Source organism: Leptopilina boulardi, unplaced genomic scaffold (genome assembly GCF_019393585.1).
Source record: "Leptopilina boulardi isolate dan_hultmark-lab unplaced genomic scaffold, ZJU_Lbou_2.1 LbouV2_193, whole genome shotgun sequence".
NCBI classification, from domain to species: Eukaryota; Metazoa; Arthropoda; class Insecta; order Hymenoptera; family Figitidae; genus Leptopilina; species Leptopilina boulardi.
The window spans coordinates 2,114,854-2,129,573 of record NW_026137744.1 but is presented as its reverse complement, the minus strand read 5'-3'; the positions used below and the strand labels follow the sequence as shown (position 1 = coordinate 2,129,573).

Sequence of the window (14,720 nt, the reverse complement as noted above, 5' to 3'; positions counted from 1 at the left end):
TATAATTTATAAATATTTTTTTGTCTCTATTTTCTAAAAAGTAGGTTCGATTATTCCCAAGGTTTGCTCAGAAAATTAGTATGTTGAAATAAAATAAATCGAAATATTATTAATTTTAAACTCATATCTGCAATGTATTATAATTTTTTTTTTAAATTAGTCAGCAACGTTTTTAGTTAAAATATAATGGAATGGCTATAATTTTTTTTTTCTCAGTGAAGTTTAACATTTCTAAATTTTAATAATATCATATGGAACCCAATTATTATAAATTATTAAAAATTTTAAATTCAAATGAAAATTTTATAATTTAATAATTTAATTTATCTAAATAGCTGTATATTTCAGTTTAAACAATGAGAATTTTTTTTTAATTACAATATTTTTTTCAAATTTTAAATGCTTCATAATTTATGAATTTAATAATTTAATTAGCAAAGTACAACTTATTCTTAAATTTGCTAACAAATGCTGATTTTGCAATATTGTTAAGCTATCAAACATTTTACGCTCACTAAAGATGACTTGCATGCACTATTTGTAAATAAAATGAATCAACATAATTGATAATACTTCACTTTTCAGTTCTCGTTGATCGCAGCCACACGTTGAATTGTGTACCTCTCAAGAAAAGTAGTAAGTTTATCAGAGTGTAATATGTCTTGCATTCCAAATTATTTTGGATTACATCTTTTGTGTTTGCTTTTTATTTCTATTTGAAATTGGTAACTTACAATTATTTCAAAAAGAATGATGTACCAGAAGAGGATTCTATAATACCTTTTGGAAGTTTATTGCCTATTTTTGTTGGACAAAAATGCATTGGTAAAATATTTGATTTTTGTTGAATAAATTATTATATATGCTGTAATAGCTGCAAAAGTATATTCAATGAAAAATTATTTATTTTCAAGGTAACTTAATCAAAGAGAGTTACGAACGTCACAAACTACAACCTTACCATGGAATGTACATGCTTTATGTGCCACATTTAATAATTAACGATCCTGAATTAATTCGTCTTATCATGGTGAAAGATTTCAATTATTTTCAAGATCGTGGCTTATATTTTAACAAAGAGCTCGATCCATTATCAGCTCATTTATTCCTTCTTCCTGGAGAGGAATGGAAACATCTCAGATCGAAACTTTCGCCAACATTTACCTCGGGTAAAATAAAACAATTTTTTCCATTAATGGAAAAAATAGGTGAGAATCTTTCGAAAGAATTGAATAATCGCATTCAAAAATCAAACACAGTGGAAATTAAGGACCTAATGGGCAGGTAAGTTTTGGAATTTAGGAATATGCACTTAAACTTATTTGATTAAATATTTAGTGAATTAAATTGTCCTATTGACTGAATAAAAAATTTCTCCTAACAAATAATAGATTAAAACATTTCGGAACTTAATTTAATATTAACAATCCCAGGTGAAAAAATTAACATTACTAACGTTACTAATGTTACTAACGTTAGTACCTATAAAAAAATTAAGAGTTTCTAAAATATATTTTCACAGACACTTTGCCACTACTTTCCCATTACCACTTTCACTTCCACTTAAACTTTTTCTAATTCTCATTCGCATTTCCATTCTCACTTCTACTCTTTCTAATTCTCATTCCCACTTCACTTCCATTTTGTCTAATTTTCATTCCCATTTCCACTTCCACTTTTTTATATTCATTGCTACTTCCACTTTTTCTAATTTTCATTCCCATTCCTATTTCCACTTCCAGTTTTTTATATTCATTGCCACTACCACTTTTTCTAATTTTCATTCTCATTCCTATTTCCACTTGTTTCAATTTTCATTCCCATTTTATCTTTCACTTTTTTATTTTCATTACAACTTTTTTATATTTTCACTCCCACTTCCATTCCTAATTTTTTAAATTTCCATTATCACTTTCACTTTTTCTAATTTCCATCCATGGTAATTAAAAAAAGTGGAAATGGTTGTGTAAATAGAAATTAGAAAGAGTTTTAGTCGAAATGACAACAGCTAATGAAAATTAGAAGTGGAAAAAATGGGAGTAGAAGTGGGAATGAAAATTAGAAAAAGGGAAGTGGGAATAAAAATTAGAAAAAGTGGAAGTGGAAGTGGTAATGAAAATAAAAAAGTGAAGGGAATGAAAATTAGAAAAAGTGAAAGTGGAAATGAGGATTCGAAAGAGTGGAAGTGGGAATGGAAGTGCGAATGAGAATTAGAAAAAGTGGAAGTGAAAGTGGTAATGTAAATAAAAAAGTGAAAATGAAAATGGGCATGAAAATTATAAAAAGGGGAAGTGAAAATGGGAATGAGAATTAGAAAAAGTGAAAGTGGAAACGGTAATGAAAATAAAAAAGTGGAAGTGATAATAGGAATGAAAATTATAAAAAGTGCGGGTAAGAACATTAAATACTTCCTGGTGGTCGATTTTCGACAAGTTTCTGCAAAAATATAATTTAGAAACATTTTCTTAATTTTTTTATAGGTACTAACGTTAGTAACATTAGTAACGTTAGTAATATTAGTAACGTTAGTAATGTTAATTTTTCTACCTGGGAAGTCCAATTTTAAAATTGACTCCGAAATATTTTTGACGGACAATGGCAAATAAAAATTCGTTGTAATGAAAGTTTTCTTCATTAAACATTCTGTAAAATAAAAGCTCTATTCAGTTATAATTCTGCTGAATCATAGAATTCATAAATAAAAATTCGACTTTATGAAACAAGATAGAAAATTTTACTCATAATTTATATTGAATCGAGTTGAATATTCATCAGTGTCTATATTTCTATACAGATTCACAACTGACGTGATTTCTTCTATTGCATTCGGGTTTGAATGTAACAGTTTACAAAATCCAAACACTGAATTTCGTGTCTATGGGAAAAAGTCTTTTGATATCAATCCATTTATAACAACATCAATGATGTTTTGCTCCAAAGTTGTCGAGATTCTTAAAATACCTCTTATGTCTAAAGATGTTGCACATTTTTTTACTACAGTCTTTAGGGATGTAATAAATCAAAGACGCAACAATCAAATAGTCAGGAAAGACTTTCTCAATTTATTAATTCAGCTTATGGATCATGGAATTGTTGACGGAGATGAAGAAATTAATAATTCACAAAAGAAACAACAGAATGGTATAATTATTGTAACGTTAAACATACAGTAATTATTTTTAATAGTTTTAAGTGAGCGACAGCAGTAATTTTTTATTACTATTATTATGTAATTTTATTAAGGAAATTTTTATTTTATCGTTCTACTCACAAATGTTAATTCTTATTTTAGCAAAAAATACCGACACTATCAGCATGGCAACAGCATGTGCCCAAAGTTTTGTATTTTTTGTTGCGGGATTTGAAACATCGTCATCAACAACTACTTATTGTTTGCATGAATTGGCTCAAAATTTAGAGGTTCAAGACAAGTTACGTAAAGAAATTAATGATACGTTGGGAAGTCGCACTATGTTGACTTATGATGATGTTCAAGCAATGAGTTATCTTGATAAAGTTGTGTCAGGTATTGTAAATTAAATTTTTATTACAAGCATATCAATTTTTTAAAATAATTGAATAGTACCTATAATTTAACATTTTTTAAACCAATTTATACTGTATTTCAGAAACATTGCGAAAGCATCCAATTGTTCCAATTTTGAACCGAGTGTGCTTGAAAGATTACCCAATTCCCAATTCTAGTTTTTCCATTAAAAAGGGAATGAAAATAATTATACCCATATTGGGTCTGCAAAATGATTCCAAAATCTATCCAAATCCAGAAGAATTCAGACCAGAGAGATTTGATTCTGATGAAGTTGCCAAAAGACATGCATTTACATATTTACCATTTGGAGAAGGGCCAAGGATTTGTATCGGTATTGTGCTAAAAATATAATTGAAAATAAATTAATACAATTCGCTGGGTTAGTGGGAAAAAAGGACACGTCCGTTTGATTTAACCAAGACGTGTCCTTTTTTTCCACTAACCCAGCGAATTATTAAAGACTATGTCTGGTTTAAAAGTTATCGATAACTTTTAATCCATAATTGTATTAAATGTTGTAGTTAATTATTATATTACAATCACTCTTACTAATGTTTCAGGTAAGCGCTTTGGACTTCTGCAAGTAAAAGTTGCATTAATTAAAATATTGTCAGAATATAAAGTTACCATTTGTGAAAAAACTGAAATACCATTGAAGCCAACAAAGCGGAATATACTTAATATGCCAGAGAGTGATGTATTTTTAGGAATTGAAAGATTAAGGAAATAATAATTATTATAAATAATTTTTGTTTTAATTATATTTTCTATAACAAATAATAAAATAATATTTTTAGTTAAATAAAGCTATAAAATTATTTCAATACGTTTTTTAAAATCTCAAATAGTATACATAATTTACAAATATAATTATTATAAACGTGTAATATTTTTTAACTGATATTAAATGCTGATTTTGTAATTTTGTTAAGTTATCAAACATTTTTTACTGAACTAATGATAACATGCTAACAGAATGTAAATAAAAAGAAATTAAATAGCTGATAATACTTCAGTTCTCGTTGATCGTAGCCACGAGTTGAAGTGTGTGCAAAGGCATTGGTAGTTTTTTTTATTGAAATTTGTGTGATGTTTTCAAAAAATTATTTAATAAAAAAAATAATTTTAAAAGTATGTTCTTAAGGTATTGTGTAAATTTATTATATTCTCATATAGTTGTGGTGTGATATGGATAAGGTAAAATATTTAAAAACATTTAGATTGAATAATAAATTATGTGGGAATTAGCTGACATTGTCTTGTATTCCAAATTATTTTGGATTACATCTTTTGTGTTTGCTTTTTATTTCTATTTGAAATTGATAACTTACAATTATTTCAAAAAGAATGATGTCCCAGAAGAGGATTCTATAATACCTTTTGGAAGTTTATTGCCTATTTTTGTAGGACAAAAATGCATTGGTAAAATATTTGATTTTTGTTGAATAAATTATTATATATGCTGTAATAGCTGCAAAAGTATATTCAATGAAAAATTATTTATTTTCAAGGTAACTTAATCAAAGAGAGTTACGAACGTCACAAACTACAACCCTACCATGGAATGTACATGCTTTATGTGCCACATTTAATAATTAACGATCCTGAATTAATTCGTCTTATCATGGTGAAAGATTTTAATTATTTTCAAGATCGTGGTTTATATTTAAACAAAGAGATTGATCCATTATCAGCTCATTTATTTCGTCTTCCTGGAGAAGAATGGAAACATCTCAGATCAAAACTTTCGCCAACTTTTACGTCGGGTAAAATAAAACAATTGTTTCCGTTAATGGAAAAAATAGGTGATGATCTTAGGAAAGAGTTCAGTAATCAATTTGAAAAATCAAACACAGTGGAAATTAAGGACCTAATGGGCAGGTAAGATTATGTTACATCTTTGTAAAACAAAAGATTGTGTTTAGAAATGTTTGTAAAAGAATTTTGTGAATAAAAATAACTGAAATGAATTTTATATAGATTCACAACTGACGTTATTGCTTCAATTGCATTTGGGTTTGAGTGTAACAGTTTACAAAATCCAGATACAGAGTTCCGATTATATGGGAAGAAGTCTTTTGATATAAATCCATTTATAATATCATCTGCGATGTTTTGCTCAAAAGTTCTCGATATTCTTAAAGTGCCTTTTATTCCTAAAGACGTTGCATACTTTTTTAATACAGTCTTCACAGATGTAATTAATCAAAGACGCAATAATCATTTGGTCAGAAAAGATTTTCTCAATTTATTAATTCAGCTTATGGTGCATGGAGAAGTGGAGGAGGATGAAGAAAGTAAAAATCCACAAAAGAAACAACAGTCTGGTAATTATTTTAATAGTTTTGGTTACCACAAGCTTGCTAAAAACTCACATGTTAATTGTGTTGTGAGTCCTAATCAACATCTATATCAAGATATAGATAAAGTCTACAAAAGATCTAAATCAAGATCTATACCAAGATGTTATTAGAACCGCTGATTAAAAATCTGATATGCTAGTGATGCACTTCGAGCGAGTCTCGTCTCGAAAAACCGTGAATCTCGCGAGAAAAACAATGAAAACAATTGAATTTTATATTTTCATATTTTTTCTTTTATGAAAGAACAGAGTCTAGTCGTGCATTAGTACTGATATCAGATTTTAAAAATTTTAAGATATTAAGAACAACTAAGTCGTAATTCTTCAATGATTTAGGGTCAAACGTATGAACGTATGCTGGAAATTAGTAGAATTATTACCTATTATTTATGTTTTTATTTATCAAACATTTTTTTAAACCTAGTGTTTTTTATTTATGACAATTATTGAGTCATAAAACTCATATTACTTTTTAAAAATAAACATTTGTACTTATAAAATATGTTTGACGCAAACAATAAGTAACAATCGCAATTAAGCTACTTCTAATTTGATTATTTTTTATCTAATTTAATTAATTCCATTTGGTATTTTTTACACTTATCTATATAGTGTGTTTTTTTATCGTTAAAAGTATACCTAATATTCATCCTACACTGAAAAAAGAGGGCGCATTGCGTTACTTTTTCGAGTCTTGGAACGCGACTCAACTTTGTGGACATTTTGAATTTTTAATCGGGCCACATGACCTTTTAAATGTAGTATTATTACCTATTTGTTGCCGCTATAAAAAAATGTTTTTGTTATAAACTGTACTGGGCGCAAGGTCATCGATTTGGCGTAGAATGACCCTTATTTTTTTATTTTGAAACTATGACCATTTTCCACATGAATTATTTTGAAAAATGTGCATTTATTATATTTTCGGAACAAATGTTTGTTTCAGAAAAAAATACTGATACAATTAGCATGTCAACAGCATGTGCACAAAGTTTCGTATTTTTTGCTGCGGGATTTGAAACTTCGTCATCAACAACAACTTACTGTTTACATGAATTAGCTCAAAATTTAGAAATTCAAGAAAAGTTACGTAAAGAAATTAATAATACACTAAGAAGCCGTACTACATTAACTTATGAAGATGTTCAGGCAATGAGTTACCTCGATAAAGTTGTATCAGGTATTCTAAATTGATAAATTATTAATATTAACATACAAACCTATCTTAAATATTTAGATATTGTAATTTTATATCTAATAAATTTTTTTTTAATTTATCTATTTCAGAAACATTACGAAAGCATCCTATTGTTCCAATTTTGAACAGAGTCTGCCTAAAAGATTATCAAATTCCCAATTCTAGTTTCTGCATTAGAAAAGGAATGAAAATAATTATCCCTATATTGGGTTTACAAAACGATTCAAATTTTTATCCAAACCCAGAAGAATTCAAACCAGAGCGATTTGATTCTGATCAAGTTGCCAAAAGACATGCTTTTACTTACCTACCATTTGGAGAAGGGCCAAGGATTTGCATCGGTATTGTGCTAAAAATAAAATAATTTAAAATAAATTAATACAATTATTAAGACTATATGTCTGGTTTAAAAGTAATTGAAAAATTTTCCACCGTAATTGTATTTAATATTATATAGTTTATAATTATATTAATATTGTTATTAATATTTCAGGTAAGCGATTTGGTCTTCTGCAAGTTAAAGTTGCTTTAATTAAGATATTAAAAGATTTTAAAATCACCATTTGTGAAAAAACCGAAATCCCCTTGAAGCCAACGAAGCGTGATTTTCTAATTATGCCAGAAAATGATGTTTTTTTAGGAGTTGAGAAATTAATATAGTAATTTTCAGTTCTGCTTTTGTCTATCCGGTATATATTTGATTTAATAAATCTTTAGCATCGGGAGTATTTCCGCATGAATGGAAAAGGGGTTTTATTGTACCGATTCACAAGGACGGGGATATGAAGAGTGTAACAAATTATCGTGCTATAACATTACTTAGTGCAATACCTAAAGTCTTTGAGAGTATTGTTTTTGATATGATTTATCAGCAGGCGGAACACTTGATAATTGATGAACAGCATGGCTTTATGAGAAGAAGATCAGTACTGACTAACTTAACACTGTTTACTAACTTTGTAGCATCTCATATCGGAAAAGGTCTTCAAGTGGATGTGATTTATACTGATTTTGCGAAAGCTTTTGATAAGGTTGATCATGCGATTCTGATGTCGAAGCTAGAGGCTTTAGGTTTTTCAGTGGATTTAATTATCTGGATTAAGAGTTATCTTGCTGATAGATATTCATCGGTACGTGTTGAACATGAGTTTTCAGATGTTATTTTAGCGACCTCTGGTGTACCCCAGGGATCGAATCTTGGACCACTTTTTTTCTTGCTTTTTATTAATGATATCAAAACTATATTTAAACATAGTTTATGCCTTTTGTTTGCCGATGACCTTAAATTATTTAAAATAATAACTTGTGCGCAAGATGCTATTGATCTTCAATCAGATCTTGATCGGCTTTATAATTGGTCATCAAACAATAAATTGTTTCTTAATATAAAAAAATGTAATATAGTCTCATTCAGCAGACTGAGATAATTTGAACAGTATCAATATGTTATTGATGGTGAAATTCTTTCAAGAGTGTCCATGATCCGAGACCTTGGAGTTACGCTAGACTCAAAGTTGGATTTTAGATCACATATCTTAAATGTTGTTAATAATGCGACTAGAGTTTTGGGCTTTGTCACCAGAAACGCTTCGCGGTTCAAAAATGTCTTGGCGTTAAAGGTATTATACTTTTCATTGGTTAGACCAATTATTGAATTTGCTTCGCTAATTTAGTCACCTTATCAGGAATATTTAATAATTGCTCTTGAACGTGTTCAAAATAAATTCATGCGATTTGTTGCTAGAAGAACGGGGATACCATATGATAGATACAGTCATGATTACACTGAATTAAGACGTATATTGGGCATTCCTCTATTGAGGGACAGATTCTTATTTACTGATTTGTTATTCATGTTCAAAAGTATTAATGGTATTATAAATTGTCCTCCGCTTCTATCACTACTTAACTTTGCTGTTCCTTATAAACCATCTAGATATTCAATTTTGTTCAGGCAGTCAGTGCAAAGATTAAATTATATAGATAACTCTGTTGTGATCAGAATTACAAGAGAAGCCAACGAACACCATAATAGCATAGATTTTTATGGTATTTCTTTAAGTAGATTTATAAGCAACTTGCGTACTGAGATATTTGGTACTAATTGAGAATTGATGTTTCAATGTTTCGCCGAATCATTGCATCAGGGTGGCCAATTTAGCGATTTTGTCGCTAGATCTAGCGATTTTTAAAAATAATTTGCGACTTTTTTTGAGTCCTAGCGACTGGTGACAATTCTAGCGATTTTATTATGCCAATAGCGACAATCTGGTGAGTTTCTATATAAAGACGTTTTCACGCTAGCATACGTATAAAGGATGAATTCTCATGAAAACATGAATGTGTTAGCGTAAAATTATCAGCCAATCTGTGAGTTCTGCGGATTGAAAATATTTAATAAGTTGTTCTAATTGGCCGATTATTAGTTTTACCGTATGTCCTTACGTTATTTACGCTGACAAGCGGTTTCACCTTAAGGTTTCAACAGCTGATACGTATTACAGTTCTATATACGATTATGTATCATAGACTAACATTTCAATTCAAACTGAATTGTGAAAAAAATTGTTTTGAAGTTCTTTCTTTTAATCTCTAATTATATGGTATTAGAATTATATTTTATTCTATTTCACGTATAAAAAATTTAAGTAAATTCTGTTTATGTCAACATAACCTCTTTTATAAACAAATCAAGTTTTATTTATAATTTCAACAAGATTTTATAAACTCAAAGGTATAATAAAAGTTTAAAATAAATAATAACGTATAATCAATGTCAATGCTAATTAATTTAATATATCATAAGTGCAATATATGTTTTTCTTGAATCAAAGAGTTCTTATTATATACTTATAGTTTTCAGCAAATGTCTAATTCTGTTTATTGACTGAGCTATACTTCAAATTCTTTATCAGAATTTAAGTTATTGTTATGTAAGTATATAATAATTTAGTGAATTCATTTTTAAATATACATAAAAGCTTCAAATAATCACAATATTAAAATTAATAATAATTCAACTACTTAAAAATTAAAAAAAAAATATTAGTTTTATTTTGCTTAAAACAATTAATTTAATTTTTTGTTTAGAAAAATGAGTAAACCGCGATTATATGAACAAAAATACAGAGCAGTTTGGGAAAAAGATCCTATTTTGAAAGACTGGTTGGAACCAGTTACTGATAACCTTAAATTAGCTAGTTGCAAATTTTGCAAAACAACATTAAATGCAAAATTGTCGGATCTGCAGAAGCACGCAAATACAGAGAAGCATAAAATAAATTCAGCACCATTTTCTTCTAATCGCCAGCGCAAGATTGTTTTGAAATCTGATAATTTCGATTCGAAAAGGAAAGAGGCTTCGATATGCTTATACTGTGCAGTTCACACGTCTTTGCGCTCAGTAGATCATTTGACTGATCTTCAAAATAAATTGCATAAGGACGATCTTCATCTACATCGTACAAAATGTGGAAATATTATTAAAAATGTTTTCGGTCCACATTTTAATGCTGATCTTATATTAGACATTGGCGATAGTCCTTATAGCTTCTTACTGGATGAATCTACAGATATTAGTGTTTCAAAACTTTTAGGTATAGTAATACGTTACTATAGTAAATCACGTAAAGAATTTGTTTCAACATATCTTACTTTAATTGAAGTGGAAAATGGATCAGCGGAAACAATTACTAATGCTGTTAAAAACGCTTTAACTAATTTTAAGTTGCCAGTTAAGAATTTAAAAGGTATTGGAACTGACAATGCGAGCACGATGGTAGGTGTACACAATGGAATATATGAGAGATTAAAAAGAGAATTAAATTTGCCTAATTTGATTTTGATTAGGTGCGTGTGTCATTCTATCCAGCTCGCAGTGTCTGAAGCTTCCAAAAAAGCGTTGCCTAGGAATATAGAGTTTCTCATTCGAGAAACTTACAAATGGTTTTCAAAATCTTCAAATAGACGTCATGAGTATAAAACAATTTATAAATTGATCAACGATGATGAATCTCCTTTACAAATTCCTAAGATGGCCAATACACGTTGGTTATCGATCGAGCCAGCAGTGTCTCGAATTCTAGATCAGTGGGTAGAATTAAAAACTCATTTTCAAATTGCTCGTTTAAATGAGAACTGCTATACAGCCGAAATATTATTTGCCATGTACAATGATTCTGTTAATAAAGTTTATCTGTCATTTCTTTTGCCAATTTTACAGTCAGTTCAAAGTGTAATTAAGAGCTTTGAGTCTTCGGTCGCGGATCCGACAAAACTTTTAAATGATCTTAAAAATACATATGCATCCATTGTTAAGATAATTGTAAATCCTAATGCAAGAATTGATATTTACAAAGATAGATTTGAAGAACATTTGGACTCGAATCCCTATTTAGGTTTTTCTTTTTTGGATGCTTGTCGTCAAGAGAATATTTCCGCTGAAAATCAAAATATTATCAAAGAGAGGTGCGTTTCTTTTGTAAAATATTTAGGAATCGAATTGCGTGATCGTTTACCAGATAATATTGGTGTTTTGGAGAAAATTCGACTTTTTTCGTTGGATGAATGTTTGAATAGATTCAAACCAAGCATCACTCACGTTGCAAAAATGTTTTATTCGAACAACATCGAAGTGACGAAAATAGAGCATCAATGGCAAAACTTGAATTCTGTTAATTGGACTGATTTAAAGGATACTTTATCATTTTGGTCAGAAGTAAATTCTTATACTGATGCCTCTGGATTAAATCCTTTTCAGGAATTAGGGGAGTTGGCCTTAACTTTGTTGGTGTTGCCTTTATCAAATGCAGACATAGAACGTGTATTTAGTCAGATGAACTTAGTCAAAACTAAATTAAGTAACAGAATGCTACTTCCCATGCTAAATTCTATCTTACAAATAAGATACGGACTGAAGCGTTTGAAAATGTGTTGTCACAATTATCAAATACCTCATGCAGTTGTCCAGTTAATAGGTACCAAAGAATCTTATTCATCGAATGCTGTGAATTTTTATGAAATTGAAATGAATGGAGCAATTGAAATATTGGAATTGGATGCAATTGACGACAATTAATGTAAACTAAAATTTATGTATTTAATATTTATATATTTTATTTCTAAGATATACGGATAATAACCAAAGTTTAAAAAGTTCAAATTGTTGACGATATTCCTAAGGAAAAAAATATTTGAGTTTATGACATGTAGAATATTAAAAAAATACAGCTTTTATGTAATAACTAATTTGTTTTATTAAAAAAAACCTTTAAAAATATTTCAAACCTCTATAAAATTATAGTATAAAAGTACCAATTTTTGAATTTAAATTTAATTTTTTTCTGTATTAACTAGCGACATATCTAGAGTTTTTCTCTTTATGTGCTAGCGACATCTAGCGACTTTCCAAAGAACATCTAGCTTTTTCTTGCTCTTGCTCAATGGCCACCCTGCATTGCATCTTATATTTTTATAATTAAGTACATTTGTACGAAAGGGAACTGCCCGTGTAAAAATAAATAAATAAATAAATAAATTTTTATTGAAATGATATTTATAATTTAAATGCATCTGTATTATAATTACACTGATAGAAAAGATGGGTTGAGGTTACCATTTTTAGTTAGTATAAACTATACTGCTGCTAATTTATTATAGTTGTGGTTACTATTTTTATTGGTTGGTATAACTATTTTATTAGTTGATTTAATTATTTAGTTTGTTGGAATATCTATTTAATTAGTTAGCTTACTAACGAAATAGTTAGGGAGACTAGCTAAATGGTAACAGTAATTAATACAAATCAACAACAATACTCTTACTAACGAAATGGTAATTGGAACCAATTGTTTCACTCAGTGTAATTAATAATTAATTTTTGAAATATATATTATAATTATAAAATAATAAATCAACTAATTTCAACTAATTATCAAGAAATTTTTTAATTCAGAAAAAGTTGCAGTAGTTTTGTTCTTTTGCTACAGAAGTTTTAAGAAGTGTATATTGTAATTCGAGGGGATTGTAACTTGGAGTTACTTCATTTCCCCACAGATTTTTTAAACTATCTGAACTAAACAGGTTTCTCTTATTTAAATTTAATTCTAATATACATTTTTTTCTCTAATTGTGGTTTGAAAATTAAGACGTATTTTCGCAGAAAGGGAGAGAGAGGGGGGGGGGAGGCGACAAACTCATCTCTTGAAAACTGGACATCATTTTATTTTCTTATTTCCGTGCTTCCATGCTTCCTGTACAATAATTTAAAGAAACTTTCTAAAATTTAATTTTATTAGAAATTTTTGTGGTTAAACTACATATTTTATGAATAAGTAATTTCTTCTCAGAATTGTGAATTTATTCGTGACAAGGCAATATAATTAGTTATCATTAATATATTATTAAATCAATATAATATATACTTAATATTATATATAGTATCAAATAAAGTCCATATTTATTTTATTAATATTAGAATAAAAAAATTCATTGTATTTCAGAAGCTTATTTTTATATTGATAGTAAATCTTTTAAAGTATGAATTAGATTGACACTGTTCCCAGTAGTAAAATCCAGTCATAGTCAGACTATCGATATTGAGATTATTGGAAGTGAAAAAAGTTTTTACATTACAATCAAATTTAGAGAAGAAATTTTTTATAAAATAGCAAAAGGAAAATAAATCAAAATTAATTTCATTTATAGGAAAACTGCAATTAAGTAATGATATCGTCTTTTTTATTTTTCTTAACAATCGCCATTAGTGTACAGGATTAGTCGATAATGCTTAATACTCTAAGTTACTTGCACCGTGCCACTTAACAACCTGTCTACCTTTAGCAAAAGCCATTAAGTTTTTCTACTCAAAGTGCTTTATTCTTTCGTTTTTTTTTCTTTCATTCTTATTTTCGTCTCTAGAAAATCTTCTTTCACCTTCAAACAAGGACAAAAGAGAATAAGAGATATCTCAATTCCTTTCTCATATTTCTATATCTTTTTTATATCATATAGTATTAAATACGAGAAAAACAAATTATTTATGTTTGAATTGAACATTAAAATTCAAAAGTATACTACATTTTTTTTACAAATGACATTAACTTTTTTTTTAATGTTAAACGAGAATATCTTCTTTTTCTCTAATTTTTTTTTCAAACAGCTATTTACTCTTTTATCGAAAAAAATTTAATAAAACTATTATATCTCCTTCTAACCAAGAATATATTGTTACTTTGTAACAAGAAGAAAAATGAACATGAGGAAATGCAACTAAAAAAAGAGGACCAAACAAGAATTGAACATGAAGAAATAAAGGAAGAGTAACAAAACAAGAATAGTAAAAAGGAAAAAAAATAAAAAAAAATCGGACAATCTCTCTAAATCTGAATTAGTTAAAAATAACTAATTAATAGTAGAATCTTACTAATTCAAAAAGCAAAAAGTGAGTCACTAATAATTAGTAAAAACTTACTAATTCAAATAGTTATTTTGGTTTAACTAATTGAATTAGTAACTTTTTAATGCGGCTCCCGGGGGCGCAAATTACTAATTGATTAGTTAAAACTACTAATTGTTTACTAATTCATTAGTCATTATACAATTTTACCGCC

The 14,720-nt window shown here is 28.2% G+C and overlaps 1 protein-coding gene across 2 annotated transcripts; it reads left to right on the top strand.

Moving 5' to 3' along the window:
• The first annotated feature begins 574 nt into the window (after positions 1 to 574).
• Positions 575 to 12,731, top strand: LOC127277945 (probable cytochrome P450 6a14). 2 transcript variants are annotated; one of them, XM_051299397.1, is made up of 7 exons: positions 575 to 825; positions 915 to 1,284; positions 5,531 to 5,877; positions 6,859 to 7,092; positions 7,200 to 7,451; positions 7,604 to 7,777; positions 12,651 to 12,731. In XM_051299397.1, the coding sequence occupies exons 2-6, from the start codon at positions 968 to 970 to the stop codon at positions 7,768 to 7,770; spliced, it is 1,317 nt and encodes a 438-aa protein (XP_051155354.1). In that variant the 5' UTR covers positions 575 to 825; positions 915 to 967; the 3' UTR covers positions 7,771 to 7,777; positions 12,651 to 12,731. The 2 variants fall into 2 exon arrangements, with proteins under 2 accessions (XP_051155354.1, XP_051155353.1); XM_051299396.1 differs by lacking the exons at positions 5,531 to 5,877; positions 6,859 to 7,092; positions 7,200 to 7,451; positions 7,604 to 7,777; positions 12,651 to 12,731 and adding exons at positions 2,795 to 3,141; positions 3,293 to 3,526; positions 3,630 to 3,881; positions 4,111 to 4,368 and having other exon boundaries at positions 584 to 825.
• Positions 12,732 to 14,720: the final 1,989 nt, after the last annotated feature.